This window comes from Halichoerus grypus, chromosome 14 (genome assembly GCF_964656455.1).
Source record: "Halichoerus grypus chromosome 14, mHalGry1.hap1.1, whole genome shotgun sequence".
Classification (NCBI taxonomy): Eukaryota; Metazoa; Chordata; class Mammalia; order Carnivora; family Phocidae; genus Halichoerus; species Halichoerus grypus.
This window is the reverse complement of record NC_135725.1, coordinates 45,024,563-45,042,494: the sequence shown is the minus strand read 5'-3', so window position 1 is coordinate 45,042,494 and position 17,932 is coordinate 45,024,563. Positions and strand designations below refer to the sequence as shown.

The following is a 17,932-nucleotide window of genomic DNA, read 5'->3' as shown; positions in this document are numbered from 1 at the left end:
TTTACACATTCACATATATCTGTCTGGCTCCTGGAACAAGAATTACGACAAATACACAAACACCGAGTGTTACAACCCAGGTGTAGACATAAAGGAAAATGCAAACTAAATGATTTTGTATGTAAGAAAAACCCAAAAGCAAATGAAAGGTCCGCCAACCTTGACAATAGTGTGTGAATAACGTTTCTTATTTAATAATGTGGTGAATTTTATTTTCAAACAAAAAACTGACAGGATCTCAAAAAGCACCGCACCCTATTAGCTTTTCCCATGCTGGAAGAATTATTGTTCTGTCACCTCTAACAGCCATCTTCAGAGACCATTACAAGACAACAAGGATCAGCTAGCTTTTTGGGTAAAGGGCCAGATAGAAAATATTTTAGAGTTTGTGGGCCCTGTTTGTGGGTCTTTGTTGTTGCAACAATTCAACTCTGCCAACATGCTGTGAACACAGTCATAGACAATATGTAAGCAAATGGGTGTGGCTGTGTGCCAATAAAACTTTATTTATAAAAACTAGAGGGAGGGTGGTAGGAGAAAGGTCTGAATTTGGCCTGTCAGCTGTAGTCTCCCAACTCCTGCTGTAGGACCTTGAGTGGAGATACCAAACACACCAAGATTCCTAAATGATCTTCAAACTCATTTTAAGTCTTAGTTCCCATCTTTTCCATATATATAAGTTTCTAAGAGTGGCAAGCAGTTAAATTGATGTATGTTTTATCTTCCAAAGTGAGGCCCAGATGAAAATCTAGAATATAAATGATCCACAAACCAAACCCTCAGCTCTCCTTGCCTAGCATGTCAATCACTTTGCATTTGGTCTCATTCCAGGACCAGGAAGATATATCAAAAGCACACAAAGTAGAAAGGGCACATTACTGGAGCCTCATGAACTCATTGCAATGCTTGATCCTTGTTTACTTTGAAGCAGCATTTCAATGAAAATAAAGGTGTGTGTGTGTGTGTGTGTGGGCACACACACGTGCATTTGTCTATTTTTTATTATCTGGACCTTTAGGGTTAATAGCAAAAACAATAAACATCAATTTTAGGTCTCCCAAGTGAAAGTCTTATCAAATGTCAAATAGCCTTTCTGGCTTATCTCCCAATCCACTATCCTTAGGTCTTCATCAAGTTCACACCAATTAAAAATGATTTGGCTTTTAAGCGATGCTGTCTTTTGGCAGTCATCTTAATTTCTCTAGTGCATATACTGTATGATATAATATATTCTCTCTTGTTGAAGGCAGGAGATCCTATTTCAAAAGAAAAATATCTATTAGAGCAAATGGCCAAGTGAATAATAATTGTTTTTCATACGAAACTTTCCCCCACATCCCTAGATCTCCCAACTCTGTGTTTACTATCTTGAGCTTTCTGGCCACAAGTGGGAAGAAGCAAGGTCAGTTAGAGGGCAGGCAACTGAGCTAGGACGTCTCAGTGTAAGGCTTAGGAGTCTCGGTTTGACTAGTACTTGCTGAGCTAGAATCCTTAAAGTGGGACCTTTAAAATGGAGTCAGTAGGTTTTTTTTTTTTTTTTTTTTACATCATTTTGATGTACAAATGTTTCAGTGAAAAGCTCTTACTATTGAAGTTTAATTTGGGTACTTTTAAAGTTCTTTTTGTTAGCAGCACTGTTGGGGGATGAATGCAGAATTACTGGATAAGTGAGTTCTTTCAGAGAAGGGCTCGAACTTCAGAGAAGACCGATAGCATTTCTGCATGTAGTCTTCCCATCTCCAGGAAATTAAAAAAGAAACCTGGCAAATAGATGATTTATGCTTCTGTCTGGTCTTCAATTTGCAAGCTTAATTGTTCATTTCATGAACAAAAAGCTTATCCTTTCATTGGAGTTATTACCATAGTCCCTTTTATGAAACAGAAAACAGTGATAATCAAATTCACTTGTAAAATCCCAACGTGGTTTAGTTTATATGTGGCTATTATGAAGTCAGAAGCATGGACCAAAATAATAAGAACAATCACTTTATTAATATAGTGCTAAACAGAAACCATTCACTCTTGGTTAATTAATCTCGTGTCACTGCAGATCTTAGCCAGAGTTTGGCTCCAGTTTTATGCACACATGGTCTATAACTAAGTTGTTTTTTGTTTTCTTTTAAGTAGGCTCCATGCCCAATGTGGGGCTTGAACTCACAACCCCAAGATCAAGAGTCACGTGCTCTCCCGACTGAGCCAGCCAGCCTCCCCTAAGATTTTTAGCTTTATCTTTTCTACTCTTATTTTCCTCTCCTTTCTCATATACATGTTTGTTCATTTAAAAAATCATTGGGATTATTCAAAAGAATAACTTTATAGGGGTGTTATTGTAATGCTCTTACCAGCCTCACCTCAGTCTCTAGTTTTAAAACGCAAACTAAAACTTGCAGGTAATCACATGAGAAATACTTAGGGGCACCTGGGTGGCTCAGTCAGTTAAGCATCAGCCTTTGGCTCAGGTCACGATCCCAGAATCCCAGAATCCCAGGATCGAGCCCCATATTGGGCTCTCCACTCAGTGGGGAGTCTGCTTCTCCCTCTGAACCTCCTCCCTCTTGTGCTCGCTCTCTCTCTCAAATAAATAAAATCTTTAAAAAAACTTTTTTAAATTTTATTTTGTTATGTTAGTCACCATACATCAGTAATTTTTGATGTAGTGATCCACGATTCATTGTTTTCGTATAACACCCAGTGCTCCAAATTCTTAATTTTGATTTAGTTTTCGATCTTATTAAATTTCAGCTAGATGTCAGATAGGTTTTGTGGATTTCTTTGCCCTCTTTTTTTTGGTGTATGCTTGGGTATGAGAGTGGTGGCAGGATCTCAGGGTGAGGAGAGAGGAGGGAATGAACTGAATAGTGGAGGGGAAATGATAAAAGGCTTCAACATGCACCTAGGAGGTTAGTGGGTGCCCTGTCCAGTGCCTCCTTCCTAATTACTGCAATCGTGCACTGACTGTGAGCTATTTTACCACTGTACAAATTACAGAAAATGGATAATGCACGTGATTCTTGCCCACAGAAATGCAGATTAATTGTATCTAGTGGAATGCAATTGCTGTCCTGTGGACAGACCCATTTTGCATCTACTTGTAAATCCATTCCAACATCTTATTTGCCTAAATATGTATGGTTCTTTGAAATTTCCTTTGAATTGGTCGGAACATCTTCCTGATACTCTCATTAATTAATGAGGTAGACAAAATCTTGGACAGATGTTCATTTTATAAATGTAGGAGAATCATGGCTTTTCCCCTTCTAAAATTTTATCATTCAACTAGTGGCCACAGAAGGATCTGGAAAATAGTATATTAGAAAAATAAAAATACTGTATAAGTAATTCTACCCCACATTAACCAGAGAGTCTTTTACGTAAATATATCATTTGGGGGCAAAAAAAGTCAGCATACTTTATTGGTAATGATGCTGTTTTTCTACATTGCCTCATCTATTTTGAATGCAATCTTCTTTTCTCTGTTCTTTTTCTTTAGTTTTGAAAATTTGGTTCTCCTCCTGGTTCTGAGGAACCTTGAAACATTAATGGAGTAAAATCTTTAGGAGAAGGTGGTTTCCTAAACCAAAGCTAGGCATTTTGGCATCTGAACTGAAGAGGCATCTAGAAACCCGAGCAAAAGAAATTGCTGTTGGGTGGGACAGAAACTTGGAAAATGGAACAGGAGACACCGTCTTTCATCTGTCTCAATTTTACATGAGATCAAAGATCTCATGTAAACTTCTTTAGTTATTTAGTGTCTCACAATAAAGTAAAAGATTTTTTCAAAACCCTCCAAAATAAGTCAATAAACAAAAACCTTTGGAACACTACAAAGGAAGGGCAACTCTTTAATTGAATCACTTTAGGGATTTTAGAATTAATTGTAAAACCCTTAACACCAAGACAACCTTTAAATGATTCTCTAAAAATATAGCTAGGGCACTAAAGTTTTGGGAGAACACTTACCCAAAATGGGCCTCTCCATTCCCTTAGAACCACACCTAAATCATTCCAAATAAATAACAATCTAACTTATTGTGAAAAATCTTTAGTCAAGGATACTTGACCTGAATATGGAATTATGAAAATATTTCTCAACTGCTGTTGTTCGCTTACAACTCTCTGGAACCGCAAGTAATTCATGCTAGTTATGCAACTCATATTAAAGTCTCCAAGCACAATTTTTCAAAGGTGTCGGGGACATCACTCCACAAAACATCTGATAGCACCACTTTTTTTTTTTTTCATAGGTTCCTCCAATCCTTAAGTATCACACGTGGGTTGTGAGAGTCTTTCATCAATGTAAAGTGATTCAGTAGTATAACCAAGCATAGACTGATTCCAGAAATTAAAATAACAGAACACAATGAGGATTTTGAATCAACCACCAATATACCTATTTGAGAAAAAAATTCAGTCACCGCCCCGTCTGATGCTGCTGACCAGTAACAAAGAAAGAAAGAAAGAAATATGAAGGAAGGACACAATTCCAAACAGACTAAGGCAGTACTGGGAGAGCTATATATAGTGGCCTTTTCCAAGAAGCAGACTTCATTTTCTCATGATAATGATGCCCTTTTGAGTTCTTTGAGAGGCAGCTGGCCTCTGCAAAAATGCCTCTATGACTTTCTTGCAGAAACGCTCAGTGCTAGAAGTGGGAGAAGAAAGCCTGGCTGCATTAAAGGGTGCATTCTCCTTTCAAAGAGACTTTATACTAGAAGGAAACGCTGCAGGGTATCAGAGTTCTCTGAGTTCCAATGAGTCAGAGATTAAGGGGCTCTCTCAAGGCCCACAGCCTCATACTTGAGGACTCTGTTACACTCATCTTGCAGTTCTGACCTATCTTTCTCGATATGGTTCCCGACAAGGTATGAGAAAGAGTCTTACGAAAAGGAAGGATCTTGTGGACTGTCCAGGAGTTTGTTCTTCTTTAATCGTAAGAGAAAAGCCAGCAGAAAGACAGGTAATAATCAGATTCTGAGGATCCTGGCCCTATAGTGTCTGCTCTTCCCAACAAATACACCCTCAACTATCTTGTTCCCAGTGGCATCCAACATAGCTGACCATGCCTTTTTTCTTGAATTATTTTATCCTTTTGACTTACACGACAGCAAACTCTTGGCTTTCTTTTCTTTTCTGGTCAACTCCTTCTCTGTCTCCTTTTCTAGGTCTTTCTTCTTTCCTTGAACTCTAAACGTTGCAGTACCTTGGAGCTCTGTCTGGTGCCATCTTCTGATGTGTTCAGCGATTCTTGGTTTCATACACCACCAATGTGTGGGCAACTTCGAAGTACATGATCTCTAGTCTGGACTTTTTTTTTCCCCTGAGCTTTATACCCAAACTTTTTTTTTTTTTTGTAAGTTTTGGGCTTGGGAGCCATTTTACTCTTTGAAAGGAATAAACACTAATTTAACATAATTAATTTATTTATCAAAAACTTATCCAGTGCTTATGTGCCAGGCACTACTTTAAGTGCTTTATAAATAAAAACTGTTAAATCCTAATGACAACCAGATAAGAACTATTATTACCCCCATTTAATAATTACTGTATGGATGAGGAAATTGAAGTCATTCACACAGCTAGTAGGTTTCATGCTCTTAACCACTGTACATCGCTCTCTCTCCTGACTGACCACTTTTACTTTGATATTTCAAAGGCATCTCCAGGGCACCTGGGTGGCTCAGTCGGTTAAGCGTCTGCCTTCCGCTCAGGTCATGATCCCAGGGTTCTGGGATCGAGTCCCACATCGGGCTCCTTGCTCAGCGGGGAGCCTGCTTCTCCCTCTGCCTGCCACTCCCCCTGCTTGTGCTTTCTCTCTCTCTCTCTCTAATAAATAAATAAAATCTTTAAAAAAACAAAAAACAAAACAAAACAAACCAAAAAAACAAAGGCATCTCCAACCAAAAATGCCCAAAATGGAACTCTTGATTTCCCTCCTCAGATCTTCCTCTCCTATTGCTTTTCAGACCTATGCACACAGAACATAATTTACAAGTTGGATTTTTCCTTGAGGCTAGTCTGATTATTTAAAAAGCCACATCCCAGGGACTCACATGCCATTATAGCTTACAATGCTATTAGTGCATTTGTAGTTCTCAATACCTGAATGGAGTTTTTAATGCATATCATTTTCCCTGATTTTGATAAAAATCTAAAATATTGTAAACTCAGAATACTTTCCATGAACCGTTTTTTTTTTCTTCCCATGGAGTGAAATTGGTTTATTTTGCAATTTTGTAAAGGTTTCTTTCCTTTAATTCAACAAGTTTGGCAAAGCTTTCCAATGAAAAGTTCAGTTCATTAAAAATGACCTTAATGGACTTAACATATATTGGTGGTGACAGGGTCCATACTTTATTTTGGCACACACGGATCCCATTAATTTGTCTTTGTCACTCTCTGGGGCTCAGCTGAGCAATAGTTCAGATTTAGCTTTCTCAAAGTAGCTACAGAATGAGCAATAAGTGGAGATATTGGGAGGGGCTGACAAATTTAGAACTTCTTGGTTTGCAATAAAGGCTTTTCTAATGACTACATAAAAATGGCTCTGTCTGCTCTATTGAGTTTGTTACTGATTTTTCTGTCTCGGTGCGCGTTGGGAGGAATCTATGGGGATCAACTGTATTTAACCCAGAGTTGAGAGAGGATGCTTTTCTACCCCAACATTTTCTAAACTTCCTTATTAATTTTTGCAATTCCCTATAGGTCCCTTTTTATTCAAATAAAGGTAACTAAGCTTCGTCCTTTAGAATAAACTGTGGGCTCCATTCAAAGTGTGATGCTTACAAGTGAATCTGGAAAAGGCTCTGAAGTACAGAAGAGAGGCAAGATGGTGGTGTCAGTCCGGGCACCACTGGCTGAATTTTGGGTTGAATTGTACTTTTCTCTCACATACCAGTAGATACAACATCTGCCTCAATTTCTCCATATATATATAAGTGATTATTATATGTTTTTATTCCCTTAAAGCTTCCCTAGGAAGATGCATGATGCTGGAAAAGGTCCAATCATCACCCCAGTTAACATGTATACAGACCTTCCCGCATACCGGGTACTTTATAGGTACGAACTTAATCTTTGTAATAACCCTATGTTGTAGGTACTGTTATTATGCTCATTTCGCAAATGAGGAAACTGCAGCCAAAAGGTTAAGTGACTTTCCCAGGGTTGCTAGTGGTGGATCCAAGATGAACACCAGGCTAATCTGTCACTAGAGCCCACATTTCACCACAGCTGGTGCAGGTTGCTGCCCTGCATGGAAGTCTGATCAATAACTAAACTGCTTTTTACTTTGATCCCAGCAGGGCTGTGTCCTTGTTTGAGCACACAAACACACAGGCTTACCCCTCACCAACTCACATAGTTGGCAGCATGGTGTATCGAAAAAAATTTATATTTTAGGAAATTACCTATGGTTTCTGCAGCCTGTTCTCAACATACAGGTAAGGATTGCTGAAGTACATATACTGATACAAAATACCTGGTCATTGGCTATGTGAAACATCCAATAATCCTTCCTCAAGTACTGGTTTTGGAGTGAAAGATTCAAATAAGTGCTATCACAATCTGCCGAACATCAGTTCGTATCAACATCCCCCAAATTCTTTCCATGTATATTGCATTCTTCTCTCATTTATGCTCAAATTTGTGAATTACCACGTCCTAGCTTAACTATGCTAATATTTTAATTCAGAGGAACATATGGTGGTGGAGAAAATTTGGGAATTCAGTAAATAATTCTTCTATACTTCTTTTAAATCCATAACACTATCACGCTGTGCATACCGAAACATCAAATTGCATTTTTAAAATACAGCTAGCTCATTTGTTCAATCTGTGGATAAATGACCAATATTCAGCACTTTGGACACAATCCTATTATTCCCGTGATAACACACTCAAGGTTCCTTGAAGGCAAGGACTACTGGGTTTATTTTTACAGTATTTGCAACTGGCACAAAGCTTGGCACAGAGCACGTGACTTATGAGCAAATTTAGCTTCTTTCATTAGGAGATGTGAACAATTTAGCAGGTCTATGGACTTTCCACAGTCATCTAACATACATAATCAGTCAGAGAACTTTTATTAAGCATGCTGTTGCAGAGGATATGATGGAAGAGAATGATTTGGGTAGATGGGAAGGAAGACAGAAAGGAAGGAGTTGAAAGTGAGCGAGGTCATGACTATTGTGGGGGAAGGGCTGATTCAGTCTGGCCAGTATAGGGCTTTAGCGCTGCGATGTGCCAATTCTCAAAACTGAATGCTTTTGGGTTTTTTTCATCCTGTAATTCTAACGCTCAACCCTATTCTGCTTGAACATTCCTTATGTCAGTTTAATGATCTATAGATAGTATTTAAACTGCTTGATCTTAGATGAGATGACTTTTGATTCTTAAGAAATAGATGTATATATGAGATATTCCTTTTATTTTCTGTGGCCTGAGATTCATGAAGAGAAAATAATTCAGGCACCTTGTATTGAGGATATAAACAGCAAAAGTATCTGGATCCATTACTAATGTTTGATTCCTTGAATATTCTTTGGGGGAAAATATAAAAACACATGTCACACAATTAACATTTCTAGCCACTTTTTAAAAAAAATATGAATTCACATTCTTAACCAGTGAGTTAAGCCATCCACATTCTCAGACAACTTTACTGGATATAAATATGGACTAATGTAAACATGTGCTTAAATATTATATATTTAAATACTATTTCCAACAAGGTAAACAAGGCATTTAATGACTCCAGGATCACCATGGCGACTCTTATTGGCTTTTCTTTCTGTATCTAATTCCTTGTGGGTTCTGTTCACACAGATGCATGACAGGAATTTCCCTTCGCTTCTTATTGAATCAGCCCCATCACTAAGCTGATGCCATCTGGCATCCAGATATTACCGCTGCCTTTGGCCTCCTTGTTTTCCTTTTTCTTCTTCCTTTTTTTAAAAAATGGTTTACACCGAGGTTATTTATGGCAATACATTTAAGGCCTGACTATTGTGTTGAAGCACAAAAATGTTTTCTTAACCATACAATAAAGCTGTTAACTGAAAATCCGATGAGATAACCCAAGATTTTTTAAGGGCAAGATCAAGGCATAGAGGACCACCCAATCCTGCTCTTGAGAGGATGGCACTGTGAAGGCTCTCCACCCGGGACGTGCCAATGTGTGCAGGAGGGTTGGCTGGTTAAAATGGTGGTGTTGGTCACCTAGTGTCCAAAGTAATCACCCGCTTCCTGTTGCTTGCTCAGAGCCATCCAAGCAGAACTCCTGGCAACTGAAATAAATCCGGGAGGAAATTGGCTTCCTTAGGTACCCAATTAGTCCTCCCTCCCTCTTTCTGGGATGACTTGATTCAGAGGGCAGAAAGTCTAAAAAGAGAAAGGCAGAGCATCTGGAGCATCTAGGCCATAGCTTTTTCTTATGCCGCCCTTAACAGATGACACCTTCCAGAGCACTGAGTGGCCTGTTAGTGGCCTGAAGGAGTTAAGGAAGTGAACAATTGCCTTCCTATTCCAAGTTGGATCAGGCTCGTTAGAAGGGCAGCTGATTAACTTCCTGTACAGCAACAGCAGATGCGCTGCCTTCACACGTCCTACAGGACACCACAGAATCATTTTTGTTCAAGAAATGAAGCTGTCAAAGTGGTTGCTGTGTGTACTTGGCCTCAGATGCTTGTCATGTTTCTGCATATAACTCCACAAAGTGAGTTAAATATAGGAGACGGGAAATCAAGTCAGTAATGTATTTAGCTTCTACCTGATTAATGAAGACAATTATACTACCACATTGTAGTTCTGATCCCTCAGCAAGTAAGAGTGAGATTCTGAGGGCTTAAAAAACACCTAGAAATCTATTCCCCATATATTTGTCAGTGGAAGCAACCAGCTGGACTCAATCTGACATTTAAATCCTAGACAAATCAAGAAACAGACTCTTAATTATAGAGAACAAACTGCTGGTTACCAGTGGGGAGGTGGGTGGGAGGAATGGGTGAAATAGGTGATGTGGATGAAGGTGATGAGCACCGGGTGATGCATGGAAGTGCTGAATCGCTATGTTGTATACCTGAAACTAACATAACACTGTAAAAAATAAAAGAAAACGATAAAAGAAAAATAATAACTTATGAAATCTAAAAAAAATAAGTGATGAATCCTAAATGATACTTTCATAGCTGGAGGCAAATTTAAAAAGATGCACTTCACATAACAGCAAAAGAGAATTCCCTCATTCCAGCTGCCCCTTTCTAGTGCTGGAATGGCACGGCTCTTAGCCTCACAAGAATGCAACTCAGACCAGAATCTTATTATTTTTAGAAGTCCGTCTCTAACCATAATTCCTTCTGTGTTAATTGAGTAGCATGGATTTCTATGGACTCCTTAGGCAGCATCCTCAGAGGCAAGTTCACCTTACTGTATTTATTTATAAGATTGTCTGTGCTTGATCAGCTTTCCTGGCTAAAGCCCCACATGACTTAGTCTCGGTTCAGGGCTGGATCTTGTTCACACTGTCCTGTTCAATGAGGAGAGACAAAAATACCTTGCTTAAATATTCTTGCTGCGGGTTGTCAGAAAAATCTGATAAAAACATGATCTCACTGATACGAGGAATTCTTAATCTCAGGAAACAAACTGAGGGTTGCTGGAGTGGTGGGGGGTGGGAGGGATGGGGTGGCTGGGTGATAGACATTGGGGAGGGTATGTGCTATGGTGAGCGCTGTGAATTGTGTAAGACTGTTGAATCACAAACCTGTACCTCTGAAACAAATAATACATTGTATGTTAAAAAAAAAAAAAAGAAGAAGAAGAAGATAGTAAGAGGGGAAAAATGAAGGGGGGGAATCAAAGGGGGAGACGAACCATGAGAGACTATGGACTCTGAGAAACAAACTGAGGGTTCTAGAGGGGAGGGGGGAGGAGGGATGGGTTGGCCTGGTGATGGGTATTAAAGAGGGCACGTACTGCATGGAGCACTGGGTGTTATACGCAAACAATGAATCATGGAACACTACATCAAAAACTAATGATGTAATGTATGGTGATTAACATAACATAAAAAAAAAAAAAACCAAAAAAACCAAACATGCGCCTGTGTCAAGACAAACCATGGCCACTAGTGAAAAATCAATTTAGAGGGTATGACTCTCCCAAGAAGGCTAGGAAATACTTTTTTAATATTATGAAAAGATATTCACCACAATATTCCTACCTTTGCACCGTATGAATCAAATACATCATAAATAAACCCGTCTGTTGCTAGAAAAAAAAACAGTCAACGTCTAAAAGTATTTCTGAACAAAGCTGCAGCTTTATACAATGAATTCAATATATTAAGGGCATTACCATAACGTGACCTAATCGCGATACTTATTTCAGGTATTCTTTTTAATAGGTTTTATTTATATTTATTTATGTATATATATATTTATTTTGATTTTTAAAAAGATTTTATTATTTAAAGATATTATTTATTAGAGAGAGAGTGAGAGAGAGAGAGAGAGAGAGAGAGTGCACAAGCAGGGGGGGAGGGGCAGAGGGAGAGGGAGAAGACAGACTCCCCAGTGAGCAGGGAGCTCAATGAGGGACTCGATCCCAGGACCCTGGGATCATGACCTGAGCCGAAGTCAGCGGCTTAACCAAGCCACTCATGCACCCTATTTCGGGTATTCTATGTGGCTGATATCTGCATGTGTATCTTCTGCATGGCATTTGGCTCGGTGGAACAACCATACCGGTACACGCTTCTGTTCTATAAAGTTTTAGCTATTTCTTGGAAGTTCAGTGTTTACTTTTTAATCAGAGTTTTTTTTCTAAACATACCTTAGAGTGGTTACTTTCCAACATATCTGGCCAGAGTGCTAATCAATTATTATTATTTTTTTTCATTTTGGGGTTATCACAAGCATCTAATATTCAATGACAGTATCTCCATATGCTAAAGATTTTAAGCTACTGGTTTTCCTATATTGTTTAATGAGACAGGCTGGTGATAGTATTTTTATTTTACATCAGGAGAAATAAATGATATTTACCGTTTTTACTGCAGAACTCTATTAGCTGGAGCCAAAGTGAGAGATAATAGTTCTAGACCATGATTCGTGCTTCTCCGAGCAGCTCAGAAGTGATGGCCACAGCTTCTAAACATTACTATTTAATTTAAGCAATGTGAGTCTCTTTGGTGGGGGGTAAGGAAGGACTTGCTGACAGTATATCATTTTTTCATTATACTATGGAGAGTAATTATAGGTTGCTGCATACATTTAGAAACTAGTCTATGTGGTTTAAAAAAGAAAGAATTAAGACCATGCAAAATTATGTTTTTTAAATTCAAAATCAATAAAAAAATAATGTGACATGTAGGACCTTTCCTAGGGTTCAGTGCGCTAAACATGTAAAGTGCATTAAGATGTGGAAACCATATACCTTTCATTACATTATTCTACAGCTGTCACTTATTTCATTTTGGTATAAAAGTAATTATTGTTCTGAGCATATTAGTATACATTTCCTTTACCTGGCACCAGCGCTCCAATTACAATCTACTTCAATTCAGATTAATCATGCCAAGATGGCAATTCCATTATACCAAGAGTAAAATTTAATAATCTAATATATGGCTATAGTTTCAATGGTGAAAACTATGTGGTTAACTACTTTAGGGATTTTATTAAGATTAAAGTTAAACATAATGCATCTTAATCAGACCTTTAGTGGAAAACGCTCGTTACAAAACATGGTTGACAAGGGTCTATGTAATCTTTCTGCAGGGGCATTAAACTCCACTTAATACTTTCATTTGAGAGGTATCTAATAATGGGAAAGATGTTAAGTTATTGATGTAAGATGTTTGGATTTAATTTCAACTTTATTATATGATTTAGCATCGGTTATAATGCGATACTGTATATAGGATTATGCTTTAGACCAAATGACAAAATATTGTGTACAGGAGAGCAGAGCTTATTTAAGTAGAATAATACATGTCTGGTTTTAAATGTATCTAACCTAAGAATACGTATAAGGAACAACTAGCTCCAATTACACGGCATCTTTCTGTGCCTTAAATGGGACCTTAGTGGATAAAGAGCTAATCCCCCTCCAAAATAAACTGCTTACTTCCTTTCTAGCAGCAAGGAGGCCTGTCCAGCCAGGTACTAGCAGGAGAGAAACAAAAAGCTTTAAGCCTTCATATATTCATGTAAAGGTTGCACTGTGATCTTTAAACACTGACTTTCCTCCAAAGTTCTGTGGTGGTTAATGGCTTTTTTTTTAAAGTCCTTTTTTCAAAAAGTAGAAAAAGGTGCTGTAGTAACTTCATAGTACAAAAATAATGTAGGTTTTGCTTATTGTCCTTTTAAGTCAGAAATGCATTGCCGGGTGGGAGGATGGGTTAGCCTGGTGATGGGTATTGAGGAGGGCACGTTCTGCATGGAGCACTGGGTGTTATGCACAAACAATGAATCATGGAACACTGTATCTAAAACTAATGATGTAATGTATGGGGATTAACATAACAATAAAAAAATTAAAAAAAATACTCATTCTAGAATTTAAAAAAAAAAAAAGAAAGAAATGCATTGCCTAATGTGAAACCAAGTGACTGAAAAACAAATTGCATTTCTTTACAAATGAACTTTGGTCGTACCAATCTGGATTTTGAAATTCTTTTTCAATCTTTTGCTGTTGAAGGTGTGATTCGGGGACACAATTTGTGGTCTGGCACACCATATCAGATTTAGATCCAAACAGGATGGATCTGAGAAAATTCTAAGTTGCTTTTGAATATATAGATTACATTGTTAATTTATATCTCTGATGAAATTTAAACTACGGGTTGAATTTGGAGACCATTTCATATCTTACATGCTATACTCTGAGCTCCTGGAGGGTGAGTAACATGTCTTATGCACCAATGCAGAGCACAGAGCATAGGGCTTATATTAAATAAATTAATCCAGAAAATCTTCACTCTGAGAAACTGCTTTGATCATAAATGAAACTGATCATTAAAGTGCTTTCCCTTATTTTTAAAAATGATGCAACAGATATACATAACTAGTACAATTGATATATAGTTACTAATCAATCAATCAATCAATCAATCAATGTTTGTCTTTCTTCCTTGTTTCCTCTTTTGAAGCATCTGAAAAATCCATGCCTGGTAGTCTTGCAAATTTCATGGCCTTGATAAAACTAAGCAGGTAAGGGACCGTGATCAAGTGGGGCAAAGATTGGTATCCATTTGATCTCAATTGCAGCAAGAAAGGGAGAAGAAAAGCTAATATACTTCCTTTGCCCGCAGATATATTTTATCTACGCTTTACTTTTTGTGAGTGGCTATACTGCAAAGCCGGGATATAAGGAATGTGAAAAGCTGCCCAGACTTTCACATCAAATCTATGTTACATCATCAGAGGGAGCCTGGGCCTTCTCACCTTTCGCCTCTTAGAAAAGAGGAGGTCAGATTTTGGAGAAGAGGGGGAGACGCTCCCCCTTCATTTTCTTACTTCAAAACTGAAAAGTATTTAGAGAGCAAAAATGCAATCACGTGTTTTGAGAAACACTTGGGAACTGATAAATCTCCAATGTGAGAGCCCCAAAGGCTCATTTTGACCCTTGGCAAGAGGATTACACCTGATTCAAAACCCAGGGAAGCCACATTCAGTGAGACACTACGTTCTTAAAACCAGTCAGTTTCAAAAGCAAAACATCTTGTGGTTTTAAAACTTACGAGGGCTCACACATGAAAAAGTGCTCAACATCACTTGGCATCAGGGAAATCCAAATCAAAACCTCAATGAGATACCACCTCACACCAGTCAGAATGGCTAAAATTAACAAGTCAGGAAACGACAGATGTTGGCGGGGATGCGGAGGAAGGGGAACCTTCCTACACTGTTGGTGGGAAGGCAAGCTGGTGCAACCACTCTGGAAAACAGTGTGGACGTTCCTCAAAATGTTGAAAATAGAGCTACCATACGATCCAGCAATTGCACTACTGGGTATTTACCCCAAAGATACAACTGTAGGGATCCGAAGGGGTATGTGCACCCCGATGTTTATAGCAGGATTGTCCACAATAGCCAAACTGTGGAAAGAGCCAAGATGTCCATCAACAGATGAATGGATAAAGAAGATGTGGTATATATATACAATGGAATATTATGCAGCCATCAAAAGGAATGAGATCTTGCCATTTGCAATGACGTGGATGGAACTGGAGGGTGTTATGCTGAGCAAAATAAGTCAATCAGAGAAAGACATGTATCATATGACCTCACTGATATGAGGAATTCTTCATCTCAGGAAACAAACTGAGGGTTGCTGGAGTGGTGGGGGGTGGGAGGGATGGGGTGGCTGGGTTATAGACATTGGGGAGGGTATGTGCTATGGTGAGCACTGTGAATTGTGCAAGACTGTTGAATCACAGATCTCTACCTCTGAAACAAATAATGCAATATATGTTAAGAAAAAAAAAAAGAAGAAGATGATGATAGCGGTGGGGGGGAAGAATGAAGTGGGGGAAATCAGAGGGGGAGACGAACCATGAGAGATGATGGACTCTGAAAAACAAACTGAGGGTTCTAGAGGGGAGGGGGGTGGGAGGATGGGTTAGCCTGGTGATGGATATTAAAGAGGGCACGTTCTGCATGGAGCACTGGGTGTTATGCAGAAACAATGAATCATGGAACACTATATCAAAAACTAATGATGTAATGTATGGTGATTAACATAACAATAAAAAATTAAAAAAAATAAATAAAACTTACGAGGGCTCTTCTGACACAGCGGCTCCTTCTTCTAGCTCTTGAGCTTGTTTGTACCATGGAAGCTTGGCCTCTACTGGAAGCTTCTCTGAGAATTAAGTGCATGCATATAAAAGAGAAGAGGTTAGAACCAATTTGGAATTTTAGGGAAATTCTTTAATCTCCTCACCAGTTCCTGATTTTGCACTACCTAGAAACCATGTTGATAACCACAAATGATAAGTTTTTAGGTAAATTTCTGCTTCTGATGATGGTTATATCAAGAAAAAAGAATATTTTAAAATGTTTAGTGATACCAGTCTACTAGTTTCTATGTTTCCCTTTTATTACGTGGAAGAGCAAAGGAGAGTTTTTTTATTATGAAAGTCGTAACTCTAGGAACACTGGCTTGACATGTATATGAAGAGTCATCAAAGTATCTCTTCACTATTTCCTGTTAAAAAGATAGAACAATATTTATCTTTTAAGACAAACATGAAGTGCAATAAATTATACTGTAATCCTTTAATAAATTCTGACATGTTTTTCTTTTTTCCTTTGGGTGAAGTGTGATCTACGCCATATTGTCACAAACAAACAAAACTGCCACTCTGAAATTCACAAAACACTGCTTTAGATCTCTGACTCATTCCGCACCACCCCAGGGCTCACGGACAGTCGGAATATGAGCAATGGAGGGTCCATAACCCATAATTTGACTGCGTCACCTATTTATCTAGCTTTTGGCCACACAATTCAGGACAAGCTTCCTAACTGCTTCCTGGAAAAAAAAAAAAAAAAAAAACTGTGAAGGAGAAAAAGAAAGACAGAGGTTCTAACTGCTCCTACAGAAGTAAGTGCCAAGATTCCCATTTTGACACATTTATTAGGGTCATTTATAGGCATATTTGCCTTTATAGTATGGGCCAGTGAAGCTCTATCACCATTTTATGACATATAATTGTAAAGATGAAAGAAATATGTCTCTATATGCATACACCATAGAATTATATGGCATTTTAATGATGTTTAGAGAGCCAGACTCACTACTTAGTTGTGAAAATCCAGATTTTATTCTTGATAGTTAACCACAAACTGCTTTTCTTTCTCCAAAGTGGCTTGGTAAAGACAGAGCTAATAAATAATTGACTATTTTAAGTTAGGGGCATCACTTCTTTTCTTTTAGTCAGAAAACAAAGCGAGTGAGAAACGTAATACTGCTAAGGCCAGAAGGATCTGCTAACACTTAAACACGGTGACATGGTACCCACACAAACATCATTTTACAGCTAGCCCACGTCTCCCGACTAAGTGACTCAGTCAACCTCGCCATATCTGACAGGGTGAGCCATTTCTGTTTCAGTGAGGAAGTGTTCAGCTGGTACTATTAGGCCTGCGATACTTTATTGTCTATTTGAAGCGGATCCTGTCAGAGGTACTGGTGGCCTCTTCCTCCCGCATCTGAGGATGCTGATGATAGTCAGGAGTTGAAGATCACATGTGTGGAGAACTGACTATATTCCAGGCAGTGAGCTGAGCACCCTGTCTGCACTATTTCTCATGTAATACTCACATGATCTCTGAGGTAGTTACTATTATTAGCCCCATTTTACAGATGAGGACACTGAGTCTCAGAGAGAGAGAGAGAGACGCATTTATTACAATGTATCAGGGTTTTGGGTATTTTTGTTTTTATTTCCATTATATCATTTAGATTTCATGACACCATTCACTCCCACCAAGGGCAACCTATAGTAAATAAAGAGCTACACTGTGGCTGATTTTCCGAGAAATGTAATGGTTAGAGAAATAAATTAAGAAGCAAAGGGAAGGGAGGAAATCCAAAGGGGGAGAAATCAGAGAGGGAGATGAACCATGAGAGACTATGGACCCCGAGAAACAATCGGGGGGTTTCGGGGGGGGGAGGGTGAGAGGAGGGGGTAACAGGGTGATGGGTATTGAAGAGGGCATGTGCTGTGATGAGCACTGGGTATTATACTTAACTAATGAATCACTGAACACTGTATCAGGGACTATGTACTATACAGTGGCTGACAACATAATTAAAAAAAGAAGCAAAAGGGAATCATATTTAATATTGATAATAGGATAGCTTATAATAAGGAGTTCTCTACTTCTGATTGGCTTGTGACTTTGGCATTTTCTAGTTCCTTGAC

The 17,932-nt window shown here is 38.5% G+C and overlaps 1 protein-coding gene across 2 annotated transcripts in view; it reads right to left on the bottom strand.

Annotated features, from left to right (window-relative positions):
- Positions 1-17,932, bottom strand: part of ADAMTSL1 (ADAMTS like 1) — a 904,085-nt gene that overhangs the window by 183,208 nt on the left and 702,945 nt on the right. For both annotated transcript variants that reach the window (XM_078061266.1, XM_078061267.1), the window contains one exon: positions 15,780-15,864. In XM_078061266.1, coding sequence (XP_077917392.1) covers positions 15,780-15,864 — 85 coding nt within the window. The remainder of the gene's footprint in view (positions 1-15,779; positions 15,865-17,932) is intronic.